The sequence below is a fragment of the Carassius auratus genome, chromosome 22, assembly GCF_003368295.1.
Source record: "Carassius auratus strain Wakin chromosome 22, ASM336829v1, whole genome shotgun sequence".
NCBI lineage: Eukaryota > Metazoa > Chordata > Actinopteri > Cypriniformes > Cyprinidae > Carassius > Carassius auratus.
Genome location: NC_039264.1, coordinates 19927880 through 19941533, shown reverse-complemented (window position 1 = coordinate 19941533; position 13654 = coordinate 19927880). Strand labels below are relative to the sequence as shown.

At 38.3% G+C, this 13654-nt stretch overlaps 1 protein-coding gene across 2 annotated transcripts in view; it reads right to left on the bottom strand.

Moving 5' to 3' along the window:
• crebbpa (CREB binding lysine acetyltransferase a) overlaps window positions 1-13654 on the bottom strand; it is a 40754-nt gene that overhangs the window by 13751 nt on the left and 13349 nt on the right. For both annotated transcript variants that reach the window (XM_026198139.1, XM_026198138.1), the window contains exons 3-12: window positions 7220-7384; window positions 6888-7131; window positions 4782-4895; window positions 2510-2746; window positions 1685-1778; window positions 1435-1575; window positions 994-1111; window positions 709-880; window positions 232-294; window positions 12-124 (exon numbers count right to left, since the gene is read on the bottom strand). In XM_026198139.1, coding sequence (XP_026053924.1) covers window positions 12-124; window positions 232-294; window positions 709-880; window positions 994-1111; window positions 1435-1575; window positions 1685-1778; window positions 2510-2746; window positions 4782-4895; window positions 6888-7131; window positions 7220-7384 — 1461 coding nt within the window. The remainder of the gene's footprint in view (window positions 1-11; window positions 125-231; window positions 295-708; window positions 881-993; window positions 1112-1434; window positions 1576-1684; window positions 1779-2509; window positions 2747-4781; window positions 4896-6887; window positions 7132-7219; window positions 7385-13654) is intronic.

Below are 13654 nucleotides of genomic sequence, written 5' to 3'. Positions count from 1 at the left end.
TGGACACTGACCGTCGGGACTTGGTTCATGTTGATCTGCTGATGGTTTATCGGAGAGGCGGCACGTGTTGTCATGGGAGCCTGAGACATCGGGACATTGGGCATCGTGCCGAATGGATTCAACCCTGTTAGAAAAACAACACAAAAGATTGGAAACGCAGAGATTTTTGTTTAGAGTTCAGAAAACAAACGCATCTCCAACAGTGATAGGCTACAAGTGGGACTGAAGTACCTTGAGACACCTGCATGCGATTGATGATCTGATTTGGCACACTGGGCATCGGCACAGGTCCGTCTGAAAATAGGGAAGAGATTGGAAATTTTGTGCGTTCAGCTTTGTTGATTTAACACGTTACTTTGGTGCGATTAGTTAGAATTAAAATGTTTTAAAGAGACTTTCAAACAACATAAAATGTTTTTGAACCACATCCCCTTCCCTGCCTTTAATACCCATTAAATCTCATAGCATTATGTATGCAATTCTAATTGCAGCATAAATGCATTCATGCCACATTTGAACAGTCTGTGTAAATATACCAAAATGCCACTTCAGCTTCTGAAAACATTTTTTTGGGCACACTGTAGCCTTAAAAATGAAGCTGTAAAGACCTAAAAGTAGATGTGCCATTACTTTGATAAACAAATGGCATATCATGTAATCAGATCAGAGTTCTAACTGCTTGGGAGCCGTAGTTTTAAAGTGACTAACTCTGTGGCCGAGGTCCGATGACATTAGGCTGGTTGAGGGCCGGTGTCTGCTGTCCTGCTGCAGTCATGGGCGTCTGGTTAATAATCTGCTTCTGTAACCGGGACCTTCTCTTCTCCTCCAGCTCTTTCTGGATCTTATAGATCTTCTCTGCCAGAAAGTGATAGTACTCGTCCTATACAGCACACACAGACAACAGTGTTTAAATCAACGTAATCGACACTGAAGTATTTGGACTTTATTTGCCTTTAGGATGAGGTGTAACCCTGACAGAGGGGCTGTGCTCACCCTGCTATTAGCCGACTCGTACATATCCCCTTCCACTTTTCGTGCATATGCCACCAGATTCTCCATGCGACGGTCCTTCAGGGCGGCGGGGTCAGGCGTAGGGAAAATGGCCTGCACCCTAAACAAACACACACAGAGCAAAGCCCGTTCACTCAAAACAATTACTTGGTTTAACAATGATAAGAACCAGAAATGTTTCTTGAGCATCAAAACAGCATATTAGAAGAATATATCTGAAGAATCATGTGGCAATGATGCTGAAAATGCAGCTTTGCAGCACAGGAATAAATTACATTTAAAAATATATTCAAATGAAATGGTTATTTTGAATTGTAATAGTGTTTCGCTATATTGTGTTTTTGATCAAATAAATGCAGCCTTGCTGAGCATAATTCAAAACCTTTATAAAATATATCTAAGTCAAGAGCAGTGTTCACTAACAGTTTGTGTACGAGGTGGTTGCGGAGGTCCTGCGTGACGTGCTCGTGCCAGGCTTTCCTCACACCGGTGGCTGACAGAGGGGCGGCTGTGGGCAGGTTACTACCCATGCTGCCTAACAGAGGGCCGTCCGGCATCAGCTGACTGCGTAAGGAGAGCAGGGAGATATTTAGTAAGCAAACAGTATTAAAACACCTATTTTGAGCAATTACGAGCTGGGGTGTGTTTTGATTGGTATGTGTCCATGTCTCACTTGTTAGGGTTTAGGTTTGACGACATGGTGCCATCTGAGAGCAGCTTAGCCTGGTCTGATGTCGGTACGCCGATTGGGTTCAACTGACCACCCCCTGGATGAAAATAAATCAATAATTATAATCATTTGATATAATATTTAAATCCTAAATTTATTATAATACATCATATTGCCAAAGAATTTAAATATATAATAACCCTGCATATATAATAAAAATTAATACTGAAATACTCAAACCAAAAGTATAAAAATATTCATTACTTGAAATAAAATACACATACATTTTCATTTCAATTTAGTATAACCTGATACACTAAAATAATAAAAATGTAAACATGCACTAATAACTATAGAAACATGAAAAATTACTATAATAAATGACTGAAACTTTAAACTTAAAAAAGAAAATATAAAAATTGATTTGAAATATGAATAAAGCCTGTATCTCAATACACTGACACTATTTTTGTTGTTTGTTTTTATTCTATTTATTTTGTATGCGTGTTTAAACAAAAAACTAATAAAAGATCATTTATAACTCATACTCCCCAAATGTTTTACACACACACACACACATATATATGTATACATACACACACACATACACACATACATATATATATATATATATATATATATATATATATATATATATATATATATATATATATATACATATATATATATACATATGAACCACATAAAAACAAACATTTCATAATAAATACTCATAAAATAAAAAAATATTTTGTGTGTTTATGTGTATTATTTTTTGTAGTATCTATTTGATCATAGACATTCTTCTACAATATAAGAGTTGTTCACCGAGCGTGTTGATGGTTCTCATTGGCTGCTGGTGCTGGGTCTGTGCAGTGGTCTGTGCGGGGGACTGGGTCGGTGTGGGGGTCTGGCTGCTGTAGGGGAGGCCGAGGGCAGCGTACGCCCGCTGCATGGAGCTGGGGTCGATGGGGGTGGAGCTGGGTAGAGCGGGGGCCGTCTGCTGGCCCGTGCCGACCGTCCCGATAGGGCTCTGCAGACCAGTGTTTGGGGGACTCAGCATCGCTGTAACGCAGGAAACACATGTCGGCATATTTCAAATAAGATCTGCATGAGATTTCACGTCTGATTCTGCTTAAACCATTGGCAGAATCTGTCCATCAAAAACGAAAACAAACTCATCACTCATCTCGAACGACGTGGAAAAAACAGGGGAAGTAGAAAGGAAAGGGGAGGGGGTCCGAGACGCCATTTGCATGGGGAAGAAATATGGCAGCGGCGACTCTCCAACATGTAGATCCCACAGCGCAAAAACAAACACTTGAACTGCCTGCCGCTCTCAGAGTCCTGATGAGAGACGGCTGGCACAGGGAGAGGCGCTCTGCGGGTCTGCTGGAGCTGTAACAGTGTGAGATTTTAATGAGTCACCGCTTAACGCCCCTCCCCCTCAGACACACGGCCCGTCTGAAACCTCCACAGCTACCATCACTGCTCTCCTTACAGAATCATGCTGAACAACTGCATATCCTAAAAACAGTGCCGCTTAAACGCAATTTGATCCCTGAATCCTGAATTATAATATAATGATGTACTTTAAAAGAATACACTTGTGTGTATTCATGAATGTAATGGAACAACAATCTTAGGCCACATCCACACGGATCCAGAGCTTTTCTTATCCAATTTTTCTTCCCCTTGCCTCAAGAAATATCTGCGTATTCACACGAAACCACAAAACGGACTCAAAATGATGTAGTATACGTGCCAGACCAGCATGAGGCGCTGTAATTCTGCCATAGAGATACACTAAAAACAGAGAAGAAGACTTGGACTGTGTGTAAAAACCTTGCGCGTGGTACACAACCGAACATGGAACAATACATTACTTTACCTTTAAAATTGTCCAAATGAGTTCTTAGCAATGCATATCACTAATCAAAAATTAAGTTTTGATATATTAACTTACAAAATATTACATTTACAAAATATCTTCATGGAAAATTTTATTTACTTAAGAGCCTAATGATTTTTGGCATTAAAAAAAAATCTCTAACTTTGTCACAAATTTTGAATACAATTGAACTTCTTTACATGAGGATGTAGTTTAAAAGCACATACTTGTGAAAAAGAAGTGCGCTTAATTGTACTGAACGTTCACTTGAAGTGTACTTCAAATCTTACAAGAATAATTAAAAGAAGATACTTGCAGATAAAATATCAAATAAAAGCCACTTAAGTGTATTTACAGTACACTTTCATAACCAATTCTGAAACACACTTTAAGTACACTTAAAAGATACTTTGTAATCATTTCAAAGTAAAAGTATTTAAAATGTTAAAATCTTTTCCTGTTTTGAGAAGTGCACTTATTCATTTTATCTACAATATTCATTTTTATCTACAATACAAATTTTGTATTGTATTAGATTCCAATTAACAAGCACTTAAGTGTCTGAAAATATTACATTCCATTTGCACTTATATTATTATATAATTTTACATAATAATATTTATATATAATTTTATTTTAAAAAGTATATCATTTCCAAAAAAAAGGTTCTTGCACACTGAGTCTGAAATTTCAGAATGCATTTTTTCATATTCGTCATCAAGTTTGTCATGCACTTGTACGGTGGCTCTGAATAGTCAAAATGCTTGCTACGGGTGCGAAGAATGCAGAAAGTTTAACCCGATCAGATTTTTTTTTTTTTTGACGGATGAAGGTTTCATGGGCAGTGTGTAAACATGATCGACACAACATGGGGTCACGTTTTTTTTTTTACGTACAAAAATTTCAGTCGAGAGTTTCAGACTCGGTGTCCAAGGACCTTAAGTATTTCTTTAAGTATGATAAAGTGTAAATCAGTATAAATCAGTCTTCTGATATTATAAATATAAAGTAGTTTTCAATTATGTAATTCTCACACTTCCATTTATTATTCCACAGAAATGCTTCAATAATATTACATAATAACTATCTTTATTCTTTTATATGTAATAAAATGTATATAAAATCATTAAATTAGAATACAATAGAAATATGAAATGACCATTATTATTATCATTCAGTTGTGCTGTCGAGTACAGAGGAGAGACTCACGTTGCTGGTTGCGTTTGTCACTGGCGTTCTTCAGTGGGAGGCAGACGGGACAGTCGTGCCTCGTGCAGTTCTTCCAGTGCGAGATGATCTGCCTCGATGAAGCACAGTGAGCCACTGCAGAGACAGAGACAGAAGAAAGCCTGAGCCAAAGTGTAAGTGTGTCTAACTGCTGCAAAACTGGGAGCAAAAAGATCCTGTGGGAGAGTAGACACACACACATCTGCCACAAGTGACTGCACTAAAACCACAGCAAAGAAGGACATTTTTTTCTGTGAAGAGTCATTTTTCGTTCCTCACAGGAAGTAAAAACATACTACAAATGACATAAATCGCAGATGTTTTAATTACAGTATTGACATTTCACTGTAGGAGGGATTATCCAGTGGGACAATGAAAACACAAACTAAGCGAGTGCTAAAATGTTACTGGTTAAGGGTTTTTTTTTGTTTTTGTTTTTTTTGTTATAAATAAAAAGGATAAATAAATATGTGATAATTATAAATACTACATAAAGTAATTATAAATTAAATTTCATTATACAATGCAATCAAAATACAACTTAATTTATAGGTGAATTAACATTACTTTAGACTTAAAACATAAAATTTCTACTTTTACAAATTAAAAAAACATTGCCTTGGCAACTAACTGAAATATGTTGATAAAACAAATTAAATATAACAAAAAAACAATGGATAAAACTTATAAAACAGTGAATTGTCAGTGTAGTAAATTGAAGTAAATCGATACTATAAAAATAAAAACCCTCAAAATATTAATAAATACTATAACAGTACATAAACAATACTAATATACCACTGGCTACATTGTTTTTTGGTTTGTTTTTCTATACTTCCTGTGGCTCAATCAACAGCATTTAAATCAAATTACAGAATTTAACTTTATTAGAATAGCATTATTAATACTAGTAGAACATTTTAATTTATTTTAAATCACTGTCTTTCATATATGAATATTCTTTGAATTACCAATACAAATATTTTTCTTTCAAACAGATTTAATACTGAACGATATCCATAGCCACTTCACACAAGATATTTGCATTATAATATTAACATTACAGTGTTTTATAGTTTTCTGGTTACAGAAGGAAGCGAGAGTCATCAGAAGGCACCAAACACATGATGCTTTAAGAGTGGTCTCAGGCCTTCGTGCTCTTCCTCAGGAGTCCGAGAGAGAGACACGAGGGTCACAGCGGAGCAACAGGAAGTGAGCTGGCACAGTGGACAGCACGCTTGGCACCAGGCTGGTGTGGGAGTTAAAAATGAAGCCCTGTGCTCCGGCTCCAACATCAACTAAAGCTCTGAGAGACGTCTGCCAACCCCTTAATATTGCATCATACCATAAAGAGAACAATTTTCTCTCTAAATGGACTGTTATACTTGAGACGGAGCAGAGCGTTTGCTCGGGAAATTCCCCGTGTGTTTGAGTGAATGAAACGTTACTGGCTGTAAATCCACAGGTGTTTGCAACGTAATATTGAAGATCTGTTGTTGTGGCGGTAACAGACCTCAGTGGAGTGCCTTTTGAATGTCTGTGTCATTAAATCAGATGTTTTCACTACACTAGAGTGTAACTCTGCTGCTCCGTCTGACGAGTGTAAAGACGCACATAATGCTGTAAACACCACATCAGGACTAAAGCGTCTCATTACGGCTCGCACTAGGACTAGAGCTGAAGACCTGGTCTCGCGCTCCGGTTTGTGGGGTAAATGAGCTGTCATGAGATGTGTTTCGATTAGCACGAGAAAGATGAATGTATGCTATTGCCTCTGGCGATTACCGAGGTGTGGAAAAGGTGCAACACACCTTTTGCAAGAATTGTTTTACATTTATTTGGCAAAGGAACTGCAGGAAGTTTTGTTCCCCACATATATCTTCCTAACCATTATTAAAATGATTTTAACTGTACAATTAGGGAACAAAAGAAATTCCGCACAAATTCCCTCACTGTATTAGCATTTTCACCCTTCTGCAACACTATCTTTTCCAGTTGAATTCAAAGCAGCATGTGACGTTCGTGTTCGTGAGTCGTGTGGAAAAGCCTCCCGTGAGCTCTGGTGACAGGCGTTTGAGGTGGACTCACCTTGGCAGGATTTGCCGGCCTGGCAGTGGGTCATGTGGTTGAGGACGTTCTTCATGGTCCTGCAGTGGGGCAGCGCACAGGGCCGCACCTCGCCGTTGGCCTGCTCGCGCCGCTGGCACTTGTGTGCGTGGAGCAGCAGGACCAGCTGCTGCTGGATCAGCTTGCGCTTCTCCGGGTCGGCCGTGGGTCCCGCGGACACGCCCTGACCTGCCACCATCCCCACCGACACCTGCTGCTGCTGGGGCTGCGGGCGAGAGAACCGGCCACGGCGTCACAGAGTCAGCTTCCACCTGCCTGCTCAATCCTGTTAGTGTGAGTGATGGGAAACTCACCATGTTCGGCACGCTGGTGACCGCCGCTGCCTTCAGGTCAGCTGGAAACTGGGGCAGGCTGTTGGGGAGGGCGCCTTTATTCTGAGCGTTCACGCCAGTCGTGCCCATTTGTTGCCCTCCGCTCTGGTACTGACCGAACGGACTGTTGCCACCTGCCATGCCCATCTACAAACCAAAGAAAAGCAGAAACATCACGTCAGGAGACACAGCAGCTCATGTCTATGATGACATCTGGTAAAAGGATCACTGTTACTGTACTATGTGATCAATCAGCATTGTTTTCAAGGGTGAAATCCAGTCTTCTGAATAGGGATCCACATGACTGGGAATTTTGAGTGAGGGCAAAAGATTTCCCCTATGTAAATTTTGTAAGTTGGTCATGTGAACAGAAACAGCCGAGTAAATTGTTTGAAAGTGACTTCTGTGTGAGCTGTGCTTCAAGCCTCACTGTAGACTATTCACTGTAGACTTTTTTGGTCAATTTTGCTAATGTGACCGTACATAACAGATAACCATGGTAAATATGACCACCTGAAAAAAATCTGACCAATGATGTATTTCATAATTTAAATATTTGATCCGTCAATAAGTCTCCTCTCTTTATACCTGATGTTTATATTTAGCTCAGGTATGTCTAAATCTAAATGTGATGTAGACCTAAACTGTCTGTGACCACAAATAAACTCAAACAGACACGACTTAATTAACAGGCTATGTGTGTCTCTTTCTTTTGTGAAATAATGGTAAATACCACTGTATTTCTGTAACTAATTATCAATGTAATACCAATTATCGTAAAACTGGTAACATATTGACGCTTTGGTTTTAAATCTTTAAGTAAACAACAAAAAGTACAACCAAATGGCCGCTTTTATTAGTGATGCTGCCTAAAATCATCGTAAAACACTATATTTCTATCAAAAAATGAATAAATACTTAATTTTACAGTTATATTCCTGTAACATGAGAATTTGCATTATGAAAAACATTATGGCTTATGGGTGGGTCATACTACACTTTTCGTTACATTGACTTGTTAGGTGGGATTAATCGCGATTAATTTCAGAAAAATGTATGATTAATTCATTCATTTTTTGAATCGACTGACAGCACTCGTTTTTACATTTTGAATTGATTAGTATTAGTTGTGTTGAACTGGAGTTAAAAAGGAAAAGTGTGAGTGTGATGTCACATCATGACCGTTGCATTTCGTATGCTCTATTGCCGCCAATTAAATGTTCCTCTCCTACATATCAATCAATGAGATGTTAAACAAATCGGGTGGAGTTGCTGGATCTGATCTTGAGTCTTCCCCCGTCACACAATCTCCAGCAGCGTGCCGGCCGCCTGCTCTCCTCTGTTGACATCGCTCCAGCACACCAGATAAGAGAGGCCAGCTGAGAGGCACACGCACCGGCCGTCCCTCCGCTCTGCTCACTCATTCATACACAACAACACACTTCTCCTGCTGCTCTCTGTGCTCACTCATCCACACACACACACACACACATTATCTCTCTGTCGGAGCAGCCAGGATTGACTCTCTCAGCAGATCTGCAGCGTGCCCAGGATTTCCTCACTCGTGTCCTCCGCTTCACACAGATATCCAGAATCACTCATTCATCACTCTCTTATTTGTCACTGGGACATTGAAGAAATTTGCAACTGTAACAAGACACTTCACAATTTCACCCTGACATGAAACTCTTATTAAAAGGCACGTAACATGTAAGATTTCCATAATAAAATATTCAAAAACTACTTGCACAGTGTTATACATTTCATGCCGTTGTGTACTTAAGTCATCCCAAAAGTTCAAGGATTTGTAAATTTGTAAACTTCCAGTGTTAAATAATGGCTCGTCCCTGGTCTTTTTCGCCTATCAGTGACGTAATATCCAAACTATCCTCAGTTTCCACTTGTTGACTATGGCAACACATGACACAAATACTACTGCACAGTTAAACTAAATTCATTATGGCTGTCGCACAGAAAATGAAAATGAAATTAAAAGTGTTGACCGCAGCATTAAATTGAGATCTGCGCAACGTTGCGCCATGATTTGTACAGTTATGTGCATTATAACCTACCACAAACAAGTCGTCTGAACTTATGAACGCTGTGGCCAATCAGAGGCGTTCAGATGAGTTTGTTCTTCAGTGCACGAACACTCGCTGACTGAATTAAGCTCTGACGCAAACTCTCTTGTCATAAACAACAAAGTGCTGTACGTATGAAGTAAGAAATTCATACATCGAGACGTGTATGGACCGCTTTACTGAGACTTAAGTCAGTCTCGCATTCTCTTTATAATATATTTGCTGTCTGAATAACTGTGGAAAGTACAGGTAATAAAAAAAAATTATATTCATTACCTCATCCGTGAACATAATCAAGCTTTGCCTTTTTTTGAAAATATTTGAAAAGTTTTTTGGTTTTTTTTCTTGTCAAATAGTGTCAAAAACACTGAAAGTAGTAACAAAGATATAGATGCTCTTTTTTTATTATTAGCTTTACTTTTCTCTTTTCGACTGATGCATCAGATTCAGGACATTTATTCTGACAGCATGCAATACTCATACTTTGATTTCATAAATATTATGTAAAATACATTTATATTACAGCATGTGATATCATATATATCGGCTTTATACCAGCCATTGGGCACCCCGAAATATCGACATCGGAAATAAAAATAAATAAATATTGGTCGAATAGTTGAGAGCCAATCAGAATACACCTGATCTTAAAAAAGATTGTACATTTAAAATAGCAAGACAAAATCTGCAGCACGCAAACAATAAACAAAGTTATCAAGTGTTGGTGTCAACAATAATATAGTTATCATTAATCACACCATTTATTTCTCAATAAATTAAATATTTCACAGTAGCTGGACACTATTATACACAAATGTTACATACAATCAATCACTGACTTCAAAATATCTCTATAGCCCCTTTCACACTGCCATTCCGGCAAATACAGGGGTAAAGTGTTCCTGTAATTGTTCCCTGGTCGCTAGATTTGGCACTTTCACACTGCCAGTGATGACCCGGGATATGTGCGTGCTTTCACACACAACGCTTGAAGATCCCGTAACGACACGTGACATCAGCGCGTGACGTGTAATGTACGAGTCGACAACGCTAGGCACGTTATACTTTCACTGAAACAAGCAAACGATCTCGGCGTCAGCGCGGAAAATGAGGAACTAACTGTTCTCTGCTTCATTACAGTTTGCACATATGTTTTAGTCGCGAACGTTGATCTTCCTTCAAAACAGCCGGTAAAAGAGTCGCGCACTTCGACACGCCATTAGATCTGGCTTTTTTTTTATTCACACAGCGCTCGTCCCGGGTCGAACCCCGCAATGTTACTAGGTCCCCGACCCGGGTTCAATTCGGTAATCGATCCCGGGACGTGGTTGCTTTCACACAGAAGGCGACCCGGCAATGTTCCGGAAATATGGAAAGGTGCAAAAAAATTATATACTTTTCTTTGTAATTGTAAAGCATGTCTAATTATTTGAAATAATGAAATTTAGACAAACAACGATTCATTAAAAGTTAAACAAAAAATAAATTTTAGGGCCCTATGAAATTCTTTTCAAATTATGTTTAATTTGTCTCAGGTTCCATTTTTTTTTTTTTTTTCCAACAAATTGCATTTTTTGCATTTTCTTTTCTGGACTCCATTTTAATGGTTAAAACTTAAGTAATCCAAAAGCATGTCTAATTAATTGAAATAATGAACATTTACAAATTGAACGGCTATTTATTAAAAGTCCAATTAAAAAAATGAAATATGAAATGTTTCCATGTCTTATATTAAATTCCATGTTAATGAAATGTTCACAAAATTGTAATAATCAAAATGCATATGTTAGTAAAAAAATATATATATATTTGACTTAATTCAGCAAATATAATGCAGGGTGGTGTAATGAGTAATTTTTAAGAAATGCTAAATTCAAGCATTTTTCAGCCCCAAACCCTTGAAATGACTAGCTCTTTCCGCAAAGGGATTTGAATTGATCATACAAATGCACACACCTGCCATTTCTGACATCCGAGTGCTGCTTTCAGACCCCATCAGTCACTAACCCATCTATCATAGAGACGAGTTTTGTTCATCACATTTGCATAGAGCACAGATGAGATGTGTATGCATGTAACATGGCACTTTACGCTGAGAGCTTTTCATTTTCCTTCCCATCTAGCATTATTCTGCGGCTGGCGTTATCGGCAGGCCTTCAAACAAAATGGCAGAGTTTAAGAGTGTTCTGGCATGCAACCGCTCTCGTAACACAAGCATTTAAGCCTAATAAAAAACACAAGTGGAGGAATGAGTCATGCAATCAAACAATGAGGCAGCAAAGCGCGGCTCCAGATAGAGAGTGATAATGCGAGTCCATCGGCTGTTGCGCTTACAGATCAAACCAGAAACACAACCTGATTTACGCACCGATGGGATTCCACCGCAATTCCAGAGCGACGAAAAATGACATGAAACAGATGCCAGGAAACATAACGGTCATTACTTGATATGACACAGAATGGCTTAATTCTTCTTAAAAAATAAAGACAGTTTGACGTTCGTCGTAGAAGTCACACTGCAGGACTGTGCGCCAAATTTGTAACATGCAACATGCTTAAACATGCAATTAGTCAACTAATCGCACATTTATATTAATTCAGTTAATTAAACAGCCTATATACTGTGAAGTGGTGAACTAACCCATAATGGGCCTTTAATATGTACATATGGATATCCGAGATCCGTGTTTTCTGCAATTATCCGACGCATAATATGGTTTTGTCAACTAACGTTTCGTCAACTGGTCAGCCCTTATTTCATCCCAGTCATCAATTTTTTTTTGCTGTAGATGCTAAAAGTGATTATAAACATCGCAACATGATAATGTACAGTATGAAAATGCATTTTCATTTTTAGATTTGCTGAGGAGTTAGTTACTGTTAATGCTACATTTACGTTAAATGTGCATTAAAAGATGGCGACGGTAATCATGTTTGCAAAAATAGAGGAAATATAAAGATATTTAGTTTTTTTTATTTCTGTTTAGCTTTATTTTAGTTTTAGACATTTTAGAACTCTTGAGTTTTGCTAAAAAAAAAAAATACGTTTTTCATCTTATAATTCATGGTATTTTAAGCTTTATTTCAATTAACAAAAACTATTTTAATGTTTTTGGTTAATAACAACAACCAAAATAAAACCAAAATACTCGCTAGAAACTGAGTACGCTAGAAACAGGATACGGCTAATAAATATTTGTGAATAATGCAGCATTTCCATTCCATGGGGAACAAAATTGTTATTTCTGGGTAAGTCAGAAAAAAAGAAAGAAATAAAAGTTGTAGCCACTGATGAAGCGACCGCCGCTATTTTATTAAATAAATTATTTGTGATTTATAGCGAGCAAACAAAACACTCTGCTTGCTAGCTATAAGCAGCAGATGCTTAATGACTGTGTCGATTTGTTTTTGAAAATCATCAGCGCAAATAATTCAGTGACCTCTGGTAAAGTTACATGATTTCTGTGATGCACAACTAGAAAATTATAAGTTAAATATAAATGTCTTACAGAATAATGTTTTTTTTTTATGCTATTTCCAACCAGGGCTTAAATACAATGTCAAAATGTGCATTAAAGGGGGGGTGAAATGCTATTTCACGCATACTGAGTTTTTTACACTGTTAAAGAGTTGGATTCCCATGCTAAACATGGACAAAGTTTCAAAAATTAAGTTGTACGTTTGAAGGAGTATTTCTGTTCCAAAAATACTCCTTCCGGTTTGTCACAAGTTTCGGAAAGTTTTTTTCGAGTATGGCTCTGTGTGACGTTAGATGGAGCGGAATTTCCTTATATGGGTCCTGAGGGCACTTCTCCCTGAAGAGTGCGTGCTCCCGTATAGCAGAGCACTGAGAGAACAACAGACTTCACTGATCAGAGCGAGAGCGTCGCGAAATGTCACAAAAGGAGTGTGTTTTTGGTTGCCAGGACAAGACAACCCTGCACAGATTACCAAAGAAAAAACAGCATTTAAGGGACCAGTGGATTGAGTTTATTTTTACAGAGCATCAACGGAGTTGTGCAAGTGTTTGTTCCCTGCATTTCGAAAATGCTTGTTTTACAAACAAGGCCCAGTTTGACAACGGATTTGCGTATCGTTTATTTCTTAAGGATGAAAGTGAAAGTGACATTCAGCCAAGTATGGTGACTCATACTCAGAATTTGTGCTCTGCATTTAACCCATCCGAAATGCACACACACAGAGCAGTGAACACACACACACACACTGTGAGCACACACCCGGAGCAGTGGGCAACCATTTATGCTGCGGCGCCCGGGGAGCAGTTGGGGGTTCGATGCCTTGCTCAAGGGCACCTAAGTCATGGTATTGAAGGTGG